At 41.7% G+C, this 17,496-nt stretch overlaps 1 protein-coding gene across 2 annotated transcripts in view; it reads right to left on the bottom strand.

The window, feature by feature from the left end:
- The window catches only part of F9 (coagulation factor IX), a 36,463-nt gene extending 19,927 nt beyond the window's left edge, over nt 1-16,536 (bottom strand). The window contains exons 1-4 of one of the 2 annotated variants that reach the window (XM_068962094.1): nt 16,425-16,536; nt 10,023-10,186; nt 9,800-9,824; nt 5,523-5,636 (exon numbers count right to left, since the gene is read on the bottom strand). In XM_068962094.1, coding sequence (XP_068818195.1) covers nt 5,523-5,636; nt 9,800-9,824; nt 10,023-10,186; nt 16,425-16,512 — 391 coding nt within the window. In that variant the 5' untranslated portion in view covers nt 16,513-16,536. The remainder of the gene's footprint in view (nt 1-5,522; nt 5,637-9,799; nt 9,825-10,022; nt 10,187-16,424) is intronic. The other variant, XM_068962095.1, reaches the window with a different exon arrangement.
- Nucleotides 16,537-17,496: the final 960 nt, after the last annotated feature.

The following is a 17,496-nucleotide window of genomic DNA, read 5'->3' as shown; positions in this document are numbered from 1 at the left end:
TCTCTCGGGGCCCCAGTGCATACAACGTGGTGATGCCAGGGAGTTAATGCGGCACAGGCTGAACTGTTGACCATCAAGAGATGTATACTGGTGGACAGATTCTTTTACTTCTTTTCCCCTCTGAGACTGACTCTCCTGAGGCCAACTCATGTGGCTTCTTGGAAAACAGTCCCCAGAGATCAAGCAGTCAGTTGCAGGTGAGGAGAGATGACTCCTACTCTTGGCTCTCCTTTCCTCACTTCTCACTCCCCCATCCCTTACTCGTGCCCACCTAGAATTGCACACCTTAACACATAAACTCGTGTCACAGACTCTTTTTTTTTTTTTACCTTTAGATTTCAGGCTAACAGAATGACTGTATGGTCTGGGAGTATATTATGGATTTGTGAATGACAGATCTAAATTTTTGAATTCCATTTTACGTAGGTAGCATAGGCTAGAGTAATGATTAGTTCATGTTCCTTACTGATCTTCAGGAAACGAGGGAAGGCAAATCAACTGTTACCAGGTAGACAAAGGAACCAGCCTAAGCTTTACCCTTTGCTGCCAATAATCCACTCAGTGTAGAAGCTAAAACGATGGCACTTGGTCCTTTTTATTTATTTATTTATTAAAGACCTTTCTCCTCACTAACGTAATTACATCGCTGGCTCCTCTCATGTTACTAGCAATCATTTTGTTGCTGCAAAGCAATACTAGAGTGTGCAGCCAAATCAAATACCCCCTGTAGGGAGTGTTCAGTCAATATGAGAATGTGCAGAGTTCACAGAAGTGGGTGGCAGGTGCTGACCAGTTTGGACCTGGCCATGCACAATAGGAATGGGTAAAGTTGAGGTGCATTTCCTGATTCTGCATCCTTGGCTAAGTAACTAGACCACTCTATCCTTTTCCCCATTTGTCACTGCTCTTTGTGGCCTAGTATGTCGCTGCTGCTGCTGTCTTGTGGCTTGGTTTGTGCACACAGTGGGAAATACTGCTGTCCGACCAGCAGTCTTTTGACCTCAAGTAAAGATCTTAAGAGTCTGGAAATAAAATAACAGCAGAAGGAGTTTCAGTGGAGAGATCTCTAGTCCTGCACCTCGGGGACAGTCACTGTGGGACCCAGTCATCAATTGTTTCTGGAGCACTTGGACATTAGGCCCGTGTTGGGTGTAGATTCTCCCTGGTCCTTTGGTTGGTTGGTTTAGTCACTCAGTCATGTCTGACTTTTGCAACCCCCATGGACTGTAGCCTGCCAGGCTCCTCTGTCCATGGGATTTCCCAGGCAAGAAAGTGGAGTGGGTTGTCATTTCCTTCTCCAAGGCTTCTTTCCAACCCAGGGATTGAATCCAGGTCTCCTGCATTGCAGGCAGATTCTTTACTGTTTGAGCCACCAGGGAAGCCCCTAGAATATCTGTGGATGGACATCTCACGTGTCTGTTCTTTTTCCTCTATGTTAGCACAAACACCTCTAACTCCCCTCCTGCCTACTATACAAGTTAGTGTGTTCTGCTTCATTTTACTCTGCCTTCATCTGCTGTGATATATTCACAAACGAGAGAACCAAAACTGGGATGAAAGATATTCTCTTTAACAAGTTTATCAACTAAACTCAAGGTATGTTCTTTTTTATTTTTCTACTCCACAGAAATACACAGTATATTAGTAGTGTCTGTGATTTACCAAAACGAAAAAAAAAAAAAAAAAGTGTTTCTGTGCTTGTTTTTCTTTCCCTCTCTCTTACTGTGAGGAAATGCCTCTTGTACTCTTTAGAAGGGACAGGAATGGCCGAACTCTTACAGACTTTGATTTATCTGAAAAGGACTCAGATGGGATGTGTATCTGGGGACACTCAGCAGTCTTTATTCCAGCCAATGGGACACAGTAACCAGTTAATTGTTCTAACTAGAAAGCATTCCCTGAATGTTTGCACCTCTCTTCCTTGGAGAGGAGCCTGATGAACAAGAGAAGAGGAAAAAGAACAAGGTCTTAACAATGGAAATCTCCTTCCCTTTCAGACACTCGGTGACGCCAGGGACTTGGGGCACAGATACTCCATGAACTGTGCTTTTTTTCTAGTGGCTTTTGAGATCAGTCCTTAGTTCAGTTTGAAGCAACAGCTTAAATGGGAGTTTGTATATGCTTTTGCTTTCCTCTAGTGTCTGAGGTCGGAGAAGGCAATGGCACCCCACTCCAGTACTCTTGCCTGGAAAATCCCATGGACGGGGGAGCCTGGTAGGCTGCAGTCCATGGGGTCGCAAACAGTCAGACATGACTGAGCGACTTCACTTTCACTTTTTTTTCATGCATTGGAGAAGGAAATGGCAACCCACTCCAGTATTCTTGCCTGGAGAATCCCAGGGATGGGGGAGCCTGGTGGGCTGCCATCTCTGGGGTCGCACAGAGTCAGACACGACTGAAGTGACTTAGCAGCAGCAGCAGTGTCTGAGGTAGAGTCTTTTAAGAATTCCCACTTTGTTTCTAAACTAAGCAAGCTGGGAGGATTTTTCTAAACCTTGGTCAGCTGGGCTCAAGATATCCTAGAGGCTAGGGTTGGTGGTGGCTGCAGTGTCTCCACGGAACCATGACCAAACCAAAATGTGGCGAACCTGAGGGGCCTGAAAAGGTGCCCACTGTAGACTTAGCGCTTTTGCTGTGTGGACCATAGTGTCATGCACATAGCAAAACCTGTCATAGCAGTTTTCTGCTTTTATAACTACATTCCTCTGGGCTCTCTGCCTCTTTTAAAGTGTCTTTATGTTTAAACTAAAGACATTTTGTTGTTCAGTCGCTAAGTCATGTCTGACATTTTGTGACCTCATGGACAGCAGCATGCCAGGCTTCCCTGTCCTTCACTATGTCCTGGAGTTTGCTCACATGTTCATCGAGTTGGTGATGCCATCCAACCATCTCATCCTCTGTCACCCCCTTTTACTTCTGCCTTCAATCTTTCCCAGCATCAGGATCTTCTCCAATGAGTTGGCTCTTTGCATCAGGTGGTCAAAGTATTGGCATTTCAACATCAGTCCTTCCAATGAATATTCAGGATTGATTTCCTTTAGGATTGACTGGTTTGATCTCCTTGCTGCCCAAGGAACTCTCAAGAATCTTCTCCAGCATCACAGTTTGAAAGCATCAGTTCTTTGATGCTCAGCCTTCTTTATGGTCCAACTCTCACAATTAGGAGTATTTAACATTAAACATTATTTTCAGTTTTACTTTGCTATGACATGCCCTTCGTTCTTAATGGAGCCCAATTGAGTCTTTCATTCCATCAGCTCTAATAATTATATTATTTAAGGTGATATTCAATCAGTTTCCGTAAGCTTCCAAGCAGCAGGATCAGATTAATCTAGGTCCATCTGAATTTGAAATTGTAACCTTTCAGATGCTAGTAGCACTTCGGAGATGTTGAACCAATGAACATGCCCATAGGAAAGGGAACCCAGGCATCGGAGTGTCCCCGCACTGTGAAGCCTGAGGGAGTGGGAGTCCAAGCTCAGGGTACCAGTCCACCCACCTGCATCTCCTTTTTTTCTTTCTTTTAAAATGTTCTTGCCCTGCTTCCTTTTCTTTTCCCTGTCTTCTTTTCCTTTTAATCTTTTGGATCTCAAAGGAAGATGATCAATGGATTTCTCTTTAGCACTGAAACGATTTCTGCACGTATTAGAGACAACTTTCCCCCTTCTTTATAGGACAAGTGCAGCTGCTGCATTTCATTTTGTTTTAATGCCCTTTTCATCTGTGTCAGGTGGATTGCCATAACGCTTAAATAGAGTCCTGCTAATTTTCTACTCTTTTCCCTTAGTCATGTAGTCTGTGATGTTGAATTCTTTCCCTAGGACTGCATCTCTGTTCTTCTGGAGTTTCAGAGTATAAGGAGAATCTGTCATTAGCACTGTATGCTTTTCACAGTCACAGTACCAGTAATCCTGCATCCAGAGGTAATAAACAAATAGGTAAAGGACTTTGGGGTTTACTGTTCCAACTGCCAAAGTCTCAGAAAAAAAGAAGCCTAGGCTATGCAAAGAAGATGCACAATGACCCTAGATTTTCTATGTAATGCCAGTATATCAATTTAGTCAAGTTCAGGAATGAGTTCTGAATTTTGTCAATAAATTTCACATGTGAAGTGGTTCTTAGGGGTGGAGAAGAACCTATTATAAAGGAGACTTGGCCTTCCCTACCCCAATTCTATACTTAGTTGACTTCCACTTCTTTGTTGATATTTTAGTTATGAATTCAAATGGTTTTATTGGTCAGTTTTCTTTGCGTTTTGTGGATAGCAGTTAGAAGCATGGGTTTTGGTCAGATAAATTGGAGTTCAGGTCCTGGCTGAACCGTTTACTGCTTCTGTGATTTTGAAATGTTTGAGCTGCACTTTCCTCATCTGTGTAGAATGGGGAGACTAATGGTTGTATTGAGGATGAATAAGATAGTGGAACACTATTACCAGTTCTGTGCATGCATGTGTGCTAAGTCACTTCAGTTGTGTCCAACTTTTTGTGACCCTATGGACGGTGGCCCACCAGGCTCCTATGCCCGTGAGATTCTCCAGGTAAGAATACTGGAGTGGATTACCATTTCCTTCTCCAGGGGATCTTCCCAACCACAGGACTAAACCTGGGTTTCTTATGTCTCCTACATTGGCAGGCATGTTGTTTACCACTAGTGCCACCTGGGAACCTACCACTTCCTGCTGCTGCTAAGTTGCTTCAGTTGTGTCTGACTCTGTGTGACCCCATAGATGGCACACCAGGCTCCCCTGTCCCTGGGATTCTCCAGGCAAGAACACTGGAGTGGGTTGCCATTGCCTTCTCCAATGCATGAAAGTGAAAAGTGAAAGTGAAGTTGCTCAGTCGTGTCCGACCCTCAGCAACCCCATGGACAGCAGCCTTCCAGGCTCCTCTGTCCATGGGGTTTTCCAGGCAAGAGTACTGGAGTGGGGTGCCATTGCCTTCTCCGACCACTTCCTACTAGTTAGCAAATATTACTGTTGCTCTTCATATGGTTTATTGAACTCATCCTGGAAACTATGACCACAGATAAAATGAATTGATCCTCTTTACAAGCTTTAAAAGTATGTTCTATACAATGGAATATTATTCAACCTTCAAAAATAAGGAAATTCTGTCATATGCAACAACGTGGATGAGCCTGAAGGACATTATGGTAAATGAAACAAGGCAGTCACAGAAGGACAAATACCACATGATTCCACTTATATGATGTATCTAAAAATAGTGCAACACATAGAAGCAGAGAATACAATGATGCTTGCCAGGAGCTGGAGGAGGAGCAAGTGAGGTGTTGCTATTCTCCAGGTTTCAGTTATGCAAGAGGAATAATGTCGAGACATCTGCTATACAGAGTTAGCATTACGCTATCATATACTTCAAAATTTGTTGAGTGTAGATCTCATGTAAAGGGTTCTTTACCATAATTTAAGAGAAAATTATGGTACATACATATTGCATTTTCCAGTTGCATCTGGTTTCAAAGGGAAATTTGGAACCACCAGTAATCCAAAGATAGTTACTTACCTAATTCACAGTTCTTTCCTTCAAATCCAGCTTGACACCAACATTCATAGGAATTAATGTCATCCTTGCACATGCCGCCATTTAAACATGGATTGGACTCACACTGATCTCCATCTTCAACGTAGATTAACAAGATGAATTAGCAGATGCATTGGTTAGAATTCCCAGTACTTTCTGCACAAACTCATGGAGAGGGGAGCCTAATTTTAGGGTCAGAGCAGGACTTCTGACTTGGACATCAGCTGCTTATGGGATGCTCCTGTTTTCCTAAGTTTCTAAAAATTCTAATAAAGGTTTTTAGGCTAACATTGTTCTAGGGAATGGCCCTAAGGAAGGCATGTGGATTGTTTATGCAACTGAAGGGAGGAAGATGAGGGAGAAGAAAGGCTGAGTGTAGAGATATACAAGGTGAGAGGAATTTTCAGTCCTTCTTTATAGAATGATGATGGAGTTAATTCTAAATCAAACCATGTTGCTTCAGCAATCATCTTCGTGTCATACCTGGCTTGTTCTATTGCATGTCTTGTAGAGCAAATTGAGCTAGGTAACAGCAACTCCACTCAGGGAACTGGCAGCCTCGGCATGGCATACATGCATCTACTTCCTCATCTCATCATTTCACTGTTAAGTAGCCAGTGATGGTTCCAAACAGCCCCAAAGATGCTCGAATCCTGAAGGATATTCTACTGTCTATGATTAGGTCCCAAATGGTTCGGTAAAGAGACAAACAGCTTTCAATACAAAGAATTAAGAAAGAAAAGCTTCTGAAAATGTGCCATGTTTTTATATAGATTGGCTATGTTTCCTTCCTATTTTTCCTGAAGTTTCTACATTCGCAGCATTCTGGAGAGCCTTTGAAGACACTGGTCATCAGAAAAAAGGAGCAAGGAATAGGTAAGAGGGGAAGGGTTAGGATGAGAAGGGAACGCTTCAGTTGGATTTCTCAGAGCTCTGCCTCAACTTGTAACTCTAAGGCAGCTTCAGGGTAAAAGGGTGAAGAGAACCAGGATGGAGGCTGGTGCATCCTCTGAGCAGATGAAGAGCCCTGAAGAAAGCCAGGAGTGAGATCAGCAAGGCTTGATATGTGAGTAACCAAAGAGTAAGCGGTAAAGATGACACAAGAATAAAACAGTGAGGGGAAAGGGGGCAATTCAAGAGGAATTTCTAATTTCATATTTTAGAGCCGAGATTCCTGACTGGAGCCCTGACTGCTGTAGGACAGCAGTAGTGTGTCTATCATGCTCGCTGTCAGGAGCAAGTATCCAGGTCCCACTGGCTGAGGGCTAATAACCTTTTCTTAAGAAGAGTCCCTCTCTGGAAAATCTGCTTGTTGTAAAAATTAGACCTTGTCCCCTCTGCCCCTTGATCCAATGTGCTTTTGCACAGATACTTCAATTTGTTCCAATTCTGTGAAAACAAAATACGTTATCTGTGGTTTATTATTATTGATGTTCAGGACTGGTCTAAAAAAGCGAGCCACATTTGCACTTTATATTGCAGATGAACAGAGCTGAATTATTTAGGATGTTTCACTGAAAAGCTCTGGGCCTGCAGCCAGCTACACAGCAACTCATTTGCTGAGACATATCTTTAAAATGAGTGTCATTTTATCCTGCATTTAGTCCTCCTTTGGGTGCTTGTCTGTGTATACTTTGGGCTGAGGCAAAGCCACAGACAATAGGGGTCAAAGACAGCAAGGGAGAAGACCTTGCCAAGTGAGAGCTTCCTGTTTAAGGCTACTCAGTGGTAGTTTAATGAATAACCATGTTGTGATTTGAAGGCTGGAAGGGGTCATAGAGAGTAGGGGTTGGGCAGTAAAGAATTTGGCTGCTCTTCTGGGCTCCATGACTCCCCAGCTGCGTGACCTTTGGCAAGTCATTTAACCTCCCTAAACCTCAGTTTCTTCTGTAAAATGAAGTTCATAATGCTTTGCTCACAGGGATGGTGTGAGGATTAAAAGTGACAGCCAGTCTGTAAACTGTAAAGTGCTGGGCATACTCTGGTTAATGTGGTTGGGCAGTTTTTCTCCTTCAGCCAAATTCTTCCCATGGTGAAATGGGTAGGGCAGGAATGAGGGACCTGCATCCCCATTGTGTGAGGAGGCCCACACAAGAGAAAACAGCAGAGGCTATTTGGGGTGCTTGGGAATCTCAACTGCAAAGTGAAAAGAAGCATAGAATTAGGTTTTCTTTTTCTTCTTGCTTTTGTCTTGTTTTTAGTAGACAAAGCAGTATTGACAGTGTAAAAAATTAATAAACAGAAACCTCAGTTAAATAGAATTGAGAGACCAGAAGGGAGAGCTCTCACGCCCAATGATAGCAGAGCCCAACAGGAAGAAGACCGACTCCACCTCTTTCTTGGCAAGGAGTCAGCCAATAACAAGCCAGGGACTCTTTGTTTACTGTACCAGGTGGCACTAGTGGTAAAGAACCCACTTGCCAATGCAGGACATGCAGGAAACGTGGGTTCGATCCCTGGGTCAGGAAGATCCTCTGGAGGAGGATATGGCAACCCAATCCAGTATTCTTGCCTGAAGAATTCCACGGACAGAGGAGCCTGTGGGCTACAGTCCATGGAGTCACGAAGAGTAGGACACGACTAAAATGACTTAACACGCATTTCCTCCCCACTTCCTTTTCCCCTCTTCAGAAGAGTTCTCTGCCCCTCTGTCCTGCAGGAACTTGCGCATGGCTCCCAGTGGTTGAAGACCCTGAATTATGATTCTCTGCCGATCCTGAATAAACCCATCTTTGCTGTAGTCTTTTTCTTTCAGGTCAACAACAAAATCATGCTCTTGAAGTTTTCCACATTTCTTTACCCGAGTTACAGTAAACAACACAGCCTGTGGCCTAGAAGGCAGGAGCCCAGCTTCAAAATAAGGTGTTAAAGAGGTACTGATGAGAGGCCACCCGAGGAGGGGATGGGCAATAAAGGGGACAAGAGAGTTTTTTAAGTGCAGCCTGGAATATATGGGGAGGAAAAGTAGAAATTGATTTGCTTTTAGAAAAGACAACATTCAGAGTTTTAAATAGAAATAGAGAATGAAAAGTCTTGTTTGGACTAACTGTAGTGGAATGCCTCAGTAGAAAGTTGGCACAGTGGCATTTATTATTAAGGACAAAGGCAGATAAAGCAAATGTAACAGAGTGGACTTCTTCCCTCATGATTTAAAAACAAAGTGGAGAAATAATTAGTCACAAGAATATGAATGAAGAAGTCCATTAGTGCTCACAGAATGGAATCTGGGAAAACAGAACTGATGGAATTCAGTGAATTGGCTGTCCAGGGTAGTTTCTGTTCATGCACATGGTCTTAGGTAAGTCAAGCTGGGAAACTTAACACTGCCTCAAAATCCTGCTGCTAGATTTTAAATTAGTGTTAAAACTTGGTTGTCATTAAAGTTGTGATGTTTCCTCCTTCTTCAATTCATTCAGCAAGTATTTTCTCAGTGCTTCTGTACCAGATACTGTTTGAGATACTAGGACTACATCAATAAACAAAACAGTTGAATACACCTGCCAACATGAAGCTTTCATTCTAGCAAGGTGGGAAAAATTAATAGTATAAGTAAGACTATTATATGATACCTCAGATGGTGAAAAGTGCTATGAGAAATAATAGAACAGGATACAGTGTCTAAAGTGTTGGGGTTGTGGGGGGAGGCAGGTTGACATATTAATAGATGATCAAGTCAGGCATCATTGAGAGAGTGATATTTGGGTGAAGACCTGAGAGGAGGTGAGGGAGTGAGCCTACAGGAACCTGGCTGAAGAATCTTCAACATGCAAAGAACAGTCAGATCTAAGACTCTAAAGCAGAAGCAGTTGTAGCACGTGTAAGGAATAGCTGCAGGGCCAGGATGGCTGGTGCCCTGAGTGTGAGGGGGCGAGCAGGAGGAGTGGAGGTCACAGGGCAGGGCCATCGGGAGGGCCTTGTAGGCCACCAGAAGGAGGAAGTCTTTTAAGCAGTAAACATTTAAGTCAATCAGCATTTTCTGATTCTCTACTGAGGACTGTAAACTCTCATTCACTCCCAGATACAATTCTCTTTGGTTTCTTCCTTCTGGATTCCTGAGGTGGAACCATGTTCCTTTTGAACCCCTAGGCAGGAGTAAGTTTTTCTGCCAGCAGATATCTCCATTATCTTGGATAGTTACCATTCAGTGTTGGGTAAAAACAATTTAACTTATTTTTCTGAGCCCTTTTGACAGAGAGGAAAGCAATACGTAAATCTCAAATGTTTCATATACCTGGGAGAGGATAAAATGAATTGCTTACCAACATATTGCTTCCAAAATTCAGTCTATAAAGAAAAAGAAGACAAGTTAATGGTACTATTTACAGTGTTTTTGATTCCTTCTCTATTATAGTATTTATAATATATATATACATGTATAGATTTTTAAAATTCCAAAGGGAAATATGGTTTTTTCCCTATTTTTCAAAAAGGTTTTTCTATTCTTTGTTCTGCATCTGAAGGATGTTATGTGGAAATACTCACAGTTTTCTCAGTGTTTTCAAAAACTTCTCGTGCTTCTTCAAAACTGCATTTTTCTTCTCTACATTCTCTCTCAAGGTTCCCTCGAACAAACTCTTCCAATTTACCTGAATTGTACCTCTTTGGCCGATGGAGAATTTTGGTGGCATTTTCATGGTCAAGAAAAACTGAAATTTAAAAGAACTCTTTAGCTTTAGAGAAAAGAAAATATTATGAAAATTAAATACATCTCTTAAGAAAGGCTTTGTTTTTTAATCCAAGTAATCCCCAAACCAATTTATCTTTGGGGCATAGAGCCAAAATCTATGATGTTCTCATGGTACTGTATACATATGGAGATTTAGGAATTAAAATTCAGTTTTACTTTTAGTCAAGAGAGCTCCAGTGATAAAAGGTCAGATTTTCATTCGTATTTGAATTTACTCTGGATGAAAAAGAAAGTTCTCAAGTAAGCAGTTAACTTCACACTTTGTCATCATTTGAAAATAGCTAGTTGCAGATCCTTGCAAGGTGATCCATCACCCTGGCCGGGCTGTGTTTACAGGGCGCAGTTGTCCAGATGACTCGGCAGCACGTTTCTGTTGGAAGAGCACAGGCCTAAAGGCAACCCTGGTGTCTCACTAGATATTAAAGAGAAACCCCTGCATTCATGTTTTTTATTCTTTAAAACTTCAAACTCACAGCCCCTTAAGTTGGCATGTATTCTAGGAATTCCAGTGACATATGTCATTTTCTGGGATTCAGGATGTGATTTATTTTAGCTTTGACTGACTAGCCTGTAGGAACACTCCTGAACACTGGAGGATTAAGGTCTCTAACCTAATTCTCCACCCCCTCCCCCCACCACCCTGCTCCAATCTCGGTCTCTTCTTTCTGTTTCACTCTCTGTCTCCGTTCATGTGTCTTTCTCTAGATAGAGAGATATAGATATAGTATCTATATTTATAATTAATGACAGGAACTCAAGAAGCTGCCTAGAGTTATTCTTTTCCTTAAGAGAACATCTGATAGCATCTCAACAGGACGAGATGTTTATAACATGAACTTTCCAGGGCATTTTGGGACTGTTTTCTTGTTAGTGCCAAAGAGGGAAAAAAGGAAAGGAGAAGAAATAACTAAAGTCCTTTATTTTTATTGAAGCTGTTCGCTTTATGGAGCCTGCTGATCCCTTGACAGTCTCTCCCTTTTCTCTCACTCCTCAAGTCCCCTTGGGCTTTACTTTCCCCCCGAATTTAGCTTAGACTTTTTCTCTTCAGCTCTTCCCTTGTCAACTTTCTCTATTCCCTTCACCCCTTCTTCAGTACTTAATGCCCCACAATCCCAACTGCTAGGTCAGACAGCCAGGTGCCCTGGGAGAAAGCCACAAGCTGCCAATGGGTGCCATGGCATATTGATGCCTCCCAGCCTCCACCATGCCCTCCTCTCTGCTCGCTAGTTCCTGTGCTTGGCCCTGGGCACTCCTAGTAGCATCTGTGTCTGTATCCATTTACAGTGTGTTCTAGTGGAAAAATAGGGGTTTGGAGGCAGAGCAGACACACCTGGATTTGAATCACATGTCTTACCAGTTATTGGCTATGAGACCTCAGGCAAGTCACATAATCTTTGCAGCTTAACTTTGTCAAGTATAAACAGGAGTATCATCAGACTGTCTGCCTCCCAGCATTGCTGACAGGATCAGTGAGATCCTGTGCAGGCTGGTGTGTGGTGGTTCTCTCTCTTCCTTCCTACTCCTGTGTCTGGTCTGCCTTCCTCTTCTCAATTTCCTTTTTACTTAATGCACTTTTCTGTGGCTCTTTCTCTTTTTTACCCCATCTGTATAATTAAATGACTCCTGTCAGGATCAGCAGTGACTTCCTAAAGGATAATTTTGAACTTCTCTATTTGCTGCCTGCTCTGAAACACTCCTAACTGTTGATCTCTCCCTTCTCAGGGTGCTCTTTCCATGAAATCACTCTCTCCTGGTTCTCCTCTTTGCACTGACTCTTGGTTTTTTTAAATTAATTAATTTTAATGAGAGGCTAATTATTTTACAGTACTGTGGTGGTTTTTTGCCATACATCGACATGAATCAGCCATGGGTGCACGTGTCCCCCCATCCTGAAACCGCCCCCCTCACAACTCCCTCCCCACCGCATCAATCTGGGTTGTCCCAGAGCACCAGCTTTGACTGCCCTGCTTCATGCATCCAACTTGCACTGGTCATCTATTTTACATATGGTAATGTACATGTTTCAATGCTATTCTCTCATATCGTTCCACCCTCACCTTTTCCCACATAGTCCAAAAGTCTGTTCTTCACATCTGTGTCTCCTTTGCTGCCCTGCATGTAGGATCGTCATTACAGTCTTTCTAAATCCCATATATATGCATTAATATACAGTATTTGTCTTCTGACTTTCCTTACTTTGTATATAGGCTATAGGTTCATTCGCCTCATTAGAACTCACTCAAATGCATTCCATTTTATAACTGAGTAATATACCATTGTGTATATGAACCACAACTTCCTAATCCATTCATCTGCTGATAGATATCTAGGTTGGTTCCATGTTCTAACTATTGTAAATAGTGTTGTGCCTCTTTCAATTCTGGTTTCCTTGGGATGTGTGGCCAGCAGCAGGACTTCTGGGTCAGATAACAGTTCTATTCCCAGTTTTTTATGAAATCTCTACGCTGTTCTCCATAATGGCTGTACCAGTTTGTATTCCCACCAACAGTGTAAGAGGGTTCCCTTTTCTCCATATGCTCTCCAGCATTTATTCTTTGTAGATTTTTTGATGGTGGCCATTATGACCAGTGTGAGATGATACCTCATTGTGGTTTTGATTTGCATTTCTCTAATAATGAATGATGTTGAGCATCGTTTCATGCTTATTAGCCATCTGTATATCTTTGGAGAAATGTCTGTTTAGTTCTTTTGCCCACTGTTTGATTGGGTTGTTCTGGTATTGAGTTTGATTGGGTTTTCTGGTATTGAGCTGCATGAGCTGCCTGTATATTTTGGAGATTAATTCTTTGTCAGTTGTTTCATTTGCTATTATTTTCTCCCATTCTGAAGACTGTCTTTTCACCTTGCTTATAGTTTCCTTCATTGTGCACTGACTCTTGTTATTCACCCACGACTTGCATCCATTCATTCCCCTTCTTCTGCCTGCCCCATGAGGTTCAGTGTTCTCCCAGGCTCCAGCCACCAGTTTCAGCCTTGTTCTTCCTCAATCCATACATCTTTGTCAGGGCCAGGACTGGGTGAGGTGAACAAGGCCCCCAGGACACAGAATCCAAGCAGGCATGCTTTCTCAGGGTATGCAAGTATTTGTATGCCCTTCGTGCCCTTCTTGCCTCACCCTAGTCCAGCCTTAAAATGTTAGTCACTCAGTTGTGTCCTCCTCTTTGTGACCCTATGGACTGTGTAGCCTGCCAGACTCCTCTGTCCATGGGATTCTCCAGGCAAGAATACTGGAGCGGGTTGCTATTCCCTTCTCCAGGGGATCATCCTGACTCAGGGATTGAACCTCGGTCTCCTGCATTACAGGCAGATTCTTTACCATCTGAGGCTCTGAGTCCTTTCTTGACTCAACACAATTTTCTGTGCACTTACTCCTGCCAGGCACTGTACTAGGTGCCACAAGATCCATGTTCACTCCCTGGGTCCTTACACACACATGTGGTTGTAACTGCCATGTATATGACAGTGAGTTCCAAATATCCACCTCAAGTCAGATAGATCTTTGGAATTCCAGATTGTCTTTCCAACTTGAAAGTGTACATCACCAGGTGGCTGGTAAGACCTGATGTTTCCTTAATATTTCTGTATTGCTGGATGGACAATGTACTCAGTGTTTGCATCCATTATTTCATTCTCTCCTCACGGCAGTTCCATGAGACAGGTGCTGTCATCTCAGTTTTATAAATCAGAAAACGAAGGTTCAGAGAGGTTAAGTGACTTGCCCCAAGTAACGCATTAAAGTGCCACTGTCAGAATTTAGTCGTGGGCAGTCAGACTGCCCACAGTCCATGCTCTTAGGCACTGGGCCATATCCTAGATGCTCAAGGATGTGTTCTTTCCACTTCTTCTAAACCCTTTCCCTTTTCATACCCAGATGGTTAAGTCATGTCATTTCTAGTCAATACTTCCATAGTGTCACTTGAATTCCCTTCCCTCTTCTGATGCCTTCCCTCGATGACTGCAGTGGCCTCAAGACTGGTCTCCCTGTGTCTGGCCGCCTGTTCCCCACACAGTTCATGAGAATGTTGCCAGGCCAAGCAGCCTAAGTCAGCCGTCAGTGGTATTCATGTTTACACTTCTGATGACTCCAAATTGCATTCTTTTGTCCAAACTCCATAGTTTAGGGCCTTCCTTATCTGATGCCCTGACCCTGCCTCACCTGTCATATTCAATATTGAAAGAATACTGAGTTGCTGAAAGACCTCACATTTGTTGTGAATCTGGATCTCTGTACATGAGTGCTCCTCTCTGTGTAGAATGCCCTTAATCAGGCGTTTTAGTAGAATGAACCTACTCATTTTTTAAGACCCACCTCAAAATATTGTCCCTCTGTCAGTGTCCCCCAATTAATATGTTCCTTTCTTTATGCTCCTTTAGTGCCTGGTATGCATCTTATCACGTTGTATTGAAATCTCTCAGCTGGCCTCATGGTACTGTAGATCAGAGAGGGAATCTGATTTATCCCCAAGCCCCTCGTACCTTGTGATGGTACCTGGCACCGTACTAGCCACTGTGTTATGGACTGAAGCTGTCTTTCATTTTATTTAATTCATTCATTCTGAATGAAAGGCAGCTTGGGTCCATACACTTTACAAAACTGAATTGGTTGCACAAAATAGTTTTGATTGCAAAATTCTAAATTGATGCAGTAATACCTAAGGGCAGCAGCCATGAAAATGCAACATCTCTGTGAAAATCATTCATAGAAACTGCTTTTAGAAGCCAGTAACAGTTTAACAGCAGAGGAGAGCACTGCACCGACACTGTCTATCCTTAGGGAAAGACCGCTGGTGCTCTGCTCAGGGACCTAATATCTCTGACTATGAGGACTCCACTGCCTTTCTCCTCACCATTGTCAGAGGGTCATATATTTAACCCTTCTTCAAGCTTATCTCTTCTTTTCATTATTTACCAAGTTTCTGAAATCCTAGTCCTCCTTATTTTTCTCTGAATCTGTCCTTTTTTCCTACATCTGAGGTCTTCAAGGGGGCAGCAGCCTTCTTAAAACCTCCATCACCTCACCACTTATCTCGAAGGAAGAGGTTGGATCCTTTGTCCTCCTAGATCTCACACTGATGAGATGTGTATAAAGATTTAGCTTTATGTTCTACTTTGTGAATGTTCCAGCTAAATTTCTTTATTGCTTGATGCTGTCCAGTTTGCTGGTTTAATTTAACCTCTGCATTCATGTGTCGTTATTTCTGCATTTCAGTGTGACATCATGTCTGGAGTGGGAACCACAGGGCCAGTCTGCTTTCTGGGGATGCTTCGGGTTGGCACCCCTGATCTTGGCACTGTAGATTTGATTATAATAGGTTGACAAGTAAGTGTGATAAATGCTTCCTGTGAGAACATGCTGTTTGTCTAAATGGGGTAGTTTCTTCTCTGTGTGCCTGCCTTTGGGGAATACATAAAGTCACTGAAGTTGTGGAAAAAAAACAAGTGATATAAACTGCATTGACTAAGTTTGTACTCTTGATGTCAATTCTTGGATTAGCTTTGCTGTCCTAAGAGCTCAAGTGAACATTGAATTTCCCCGTGTCAACTCCAAGATGTTCAGAATCAGAAAAAATAATTTCTTTCTAAGCCGTGGAAAACTTTAGTGATAAATAACAACTTATTACTAGAAAGTTTGTTTGTATTCTAAGACTATCAGTTGAAGGTGTATGATTTTATAAACTTTAAAAATTAGAGGTCTTACTCATTAAACAGTTCTAAAATTTTGAATCACGTTATATGTCTTAAAATCAAACGTTGTGTAAGTAAAACCATTGTTTTTGCTCTGTTTCTCATTTTGATTTCAAAGTAATGAGTAAAGAACCCACAAAATGACAATTTTTCTCCAAATTCTGCTGTTACCTTGTTAAAGCATTTTCCCCCTTTTAATTTTTTTTAAACCAAGAAGACAACTGTTGTCTAAGGAATTACATTGTCAAATCATAAGCCCAACAGTGTCCATTTAAAAAACATACTATAAATATTGTAAATCTATTTAATTTTTTAAATGAAGAAGGCATAGTTACCAGAGAATTAGTACTTACTAACCCATAAGCTAACTACTAGAATCATAAATTTTGTGGTCAAATCCTGTAATCATTATTTAATGAAGAAGACAGCCCCAGACGTTTCTGTATCTAAAATACAAGCACATTCAATATAACTTTATAAAGGAAACAAACCTGTACATTCAGCACTGAGTAGATATCCTAAAAGGCAGATGGTGACGAGGCCCGATGATTCTGCCATGATCATGTTCAGGCACCACATAACCTTTGTTAGTAGCTTGTGCAAGTAGCAAGGTTGACCAACTGTTCCAAAGTACAAGCTGAGCTGTATTTACTTCTGGGAAACAGCGTCTATCTCCCTCAGTGGGCTGTTTCCAATGGCCTCTTGGATTAAATGAAAAGAGGCAGTGGCCATCGTTAAACTTCACCTCTGATTCCATGGGCTTCTGTCACTGTGGCTGACCTGAGACTGAAGCTTGAACTCACCCATTGTTAGAACAGGGGAAGGTACAATGGCTGCTGTTGCTGTGGCAGCAGAACTCATCTTAGGATCCATCTTGTCAGTGAACACTAATGTCATATAGTTGAAAGGTAAAGAGATTGAAAGCATGAAGTCATTTTGTCACCCACCTTAAAACGTTTCCACTGCTTATATCTGTTGAGTCACCTGGTGGATCTTTTTTATCTTCCTCCTCATAATGAGGAGTTTATAAACTTCATTGTGCTGTGTATGGATATGGTGAAGCAGATGGGCCCTGTCTCAGAACATATGTATATATGTTTGAGTGTATATATGTATGCATGTATACTTATGTATAGAAAATAAATGTATAAATATTATTATATAATAGTTCATATTTATATACCACTTCACATGTAATATAAAAAATTCATAATAGTATAGCAATGTTTACCTGCCATTATTTGTTGTGATACATTTTATTTCCAAATGTTATAAACCCTATATTATCTTATTATTCTGCTTTAAGCAGTCAACAGTCTTTCAAAGAAATTTTAAAATGAGGAAAAATATATTTAGTCACATGTTTACCATTATGATATTCTTCATTTCTTTGGGTAGACCCAAATTTCAATCTGCTACAATTTTTCATCATTATGAAAAATTTTCATTAATAATTTTGATAGTATAGGCTATTTTATGATGAATTTTCTCAACTTTATTTGAAAATATCTCCATTTTACCTTCGTGTTTCAAATTTGGCTGCATATACGATTCTAGGTTGAA

The sequence above is a fragment of the Capricornis sumatraensis genome, chromosome X (assembly GCF_032405125.1).
Source record: "Capricornis sumatraensis isolate serow.1 chromosome X, serow.2, whole genome shotgun sequence".
Taxonomy (NCBI): domain Eukaryota; kingdom Metazoa; phylum Chordata; class Mammalia; order Artiodactyla; family Bovidae; genus Capricornis; species Capricornis sumatraensis.
This window is presented reverse-complemented; position numbering and strand designations above follow the sequence as displayed.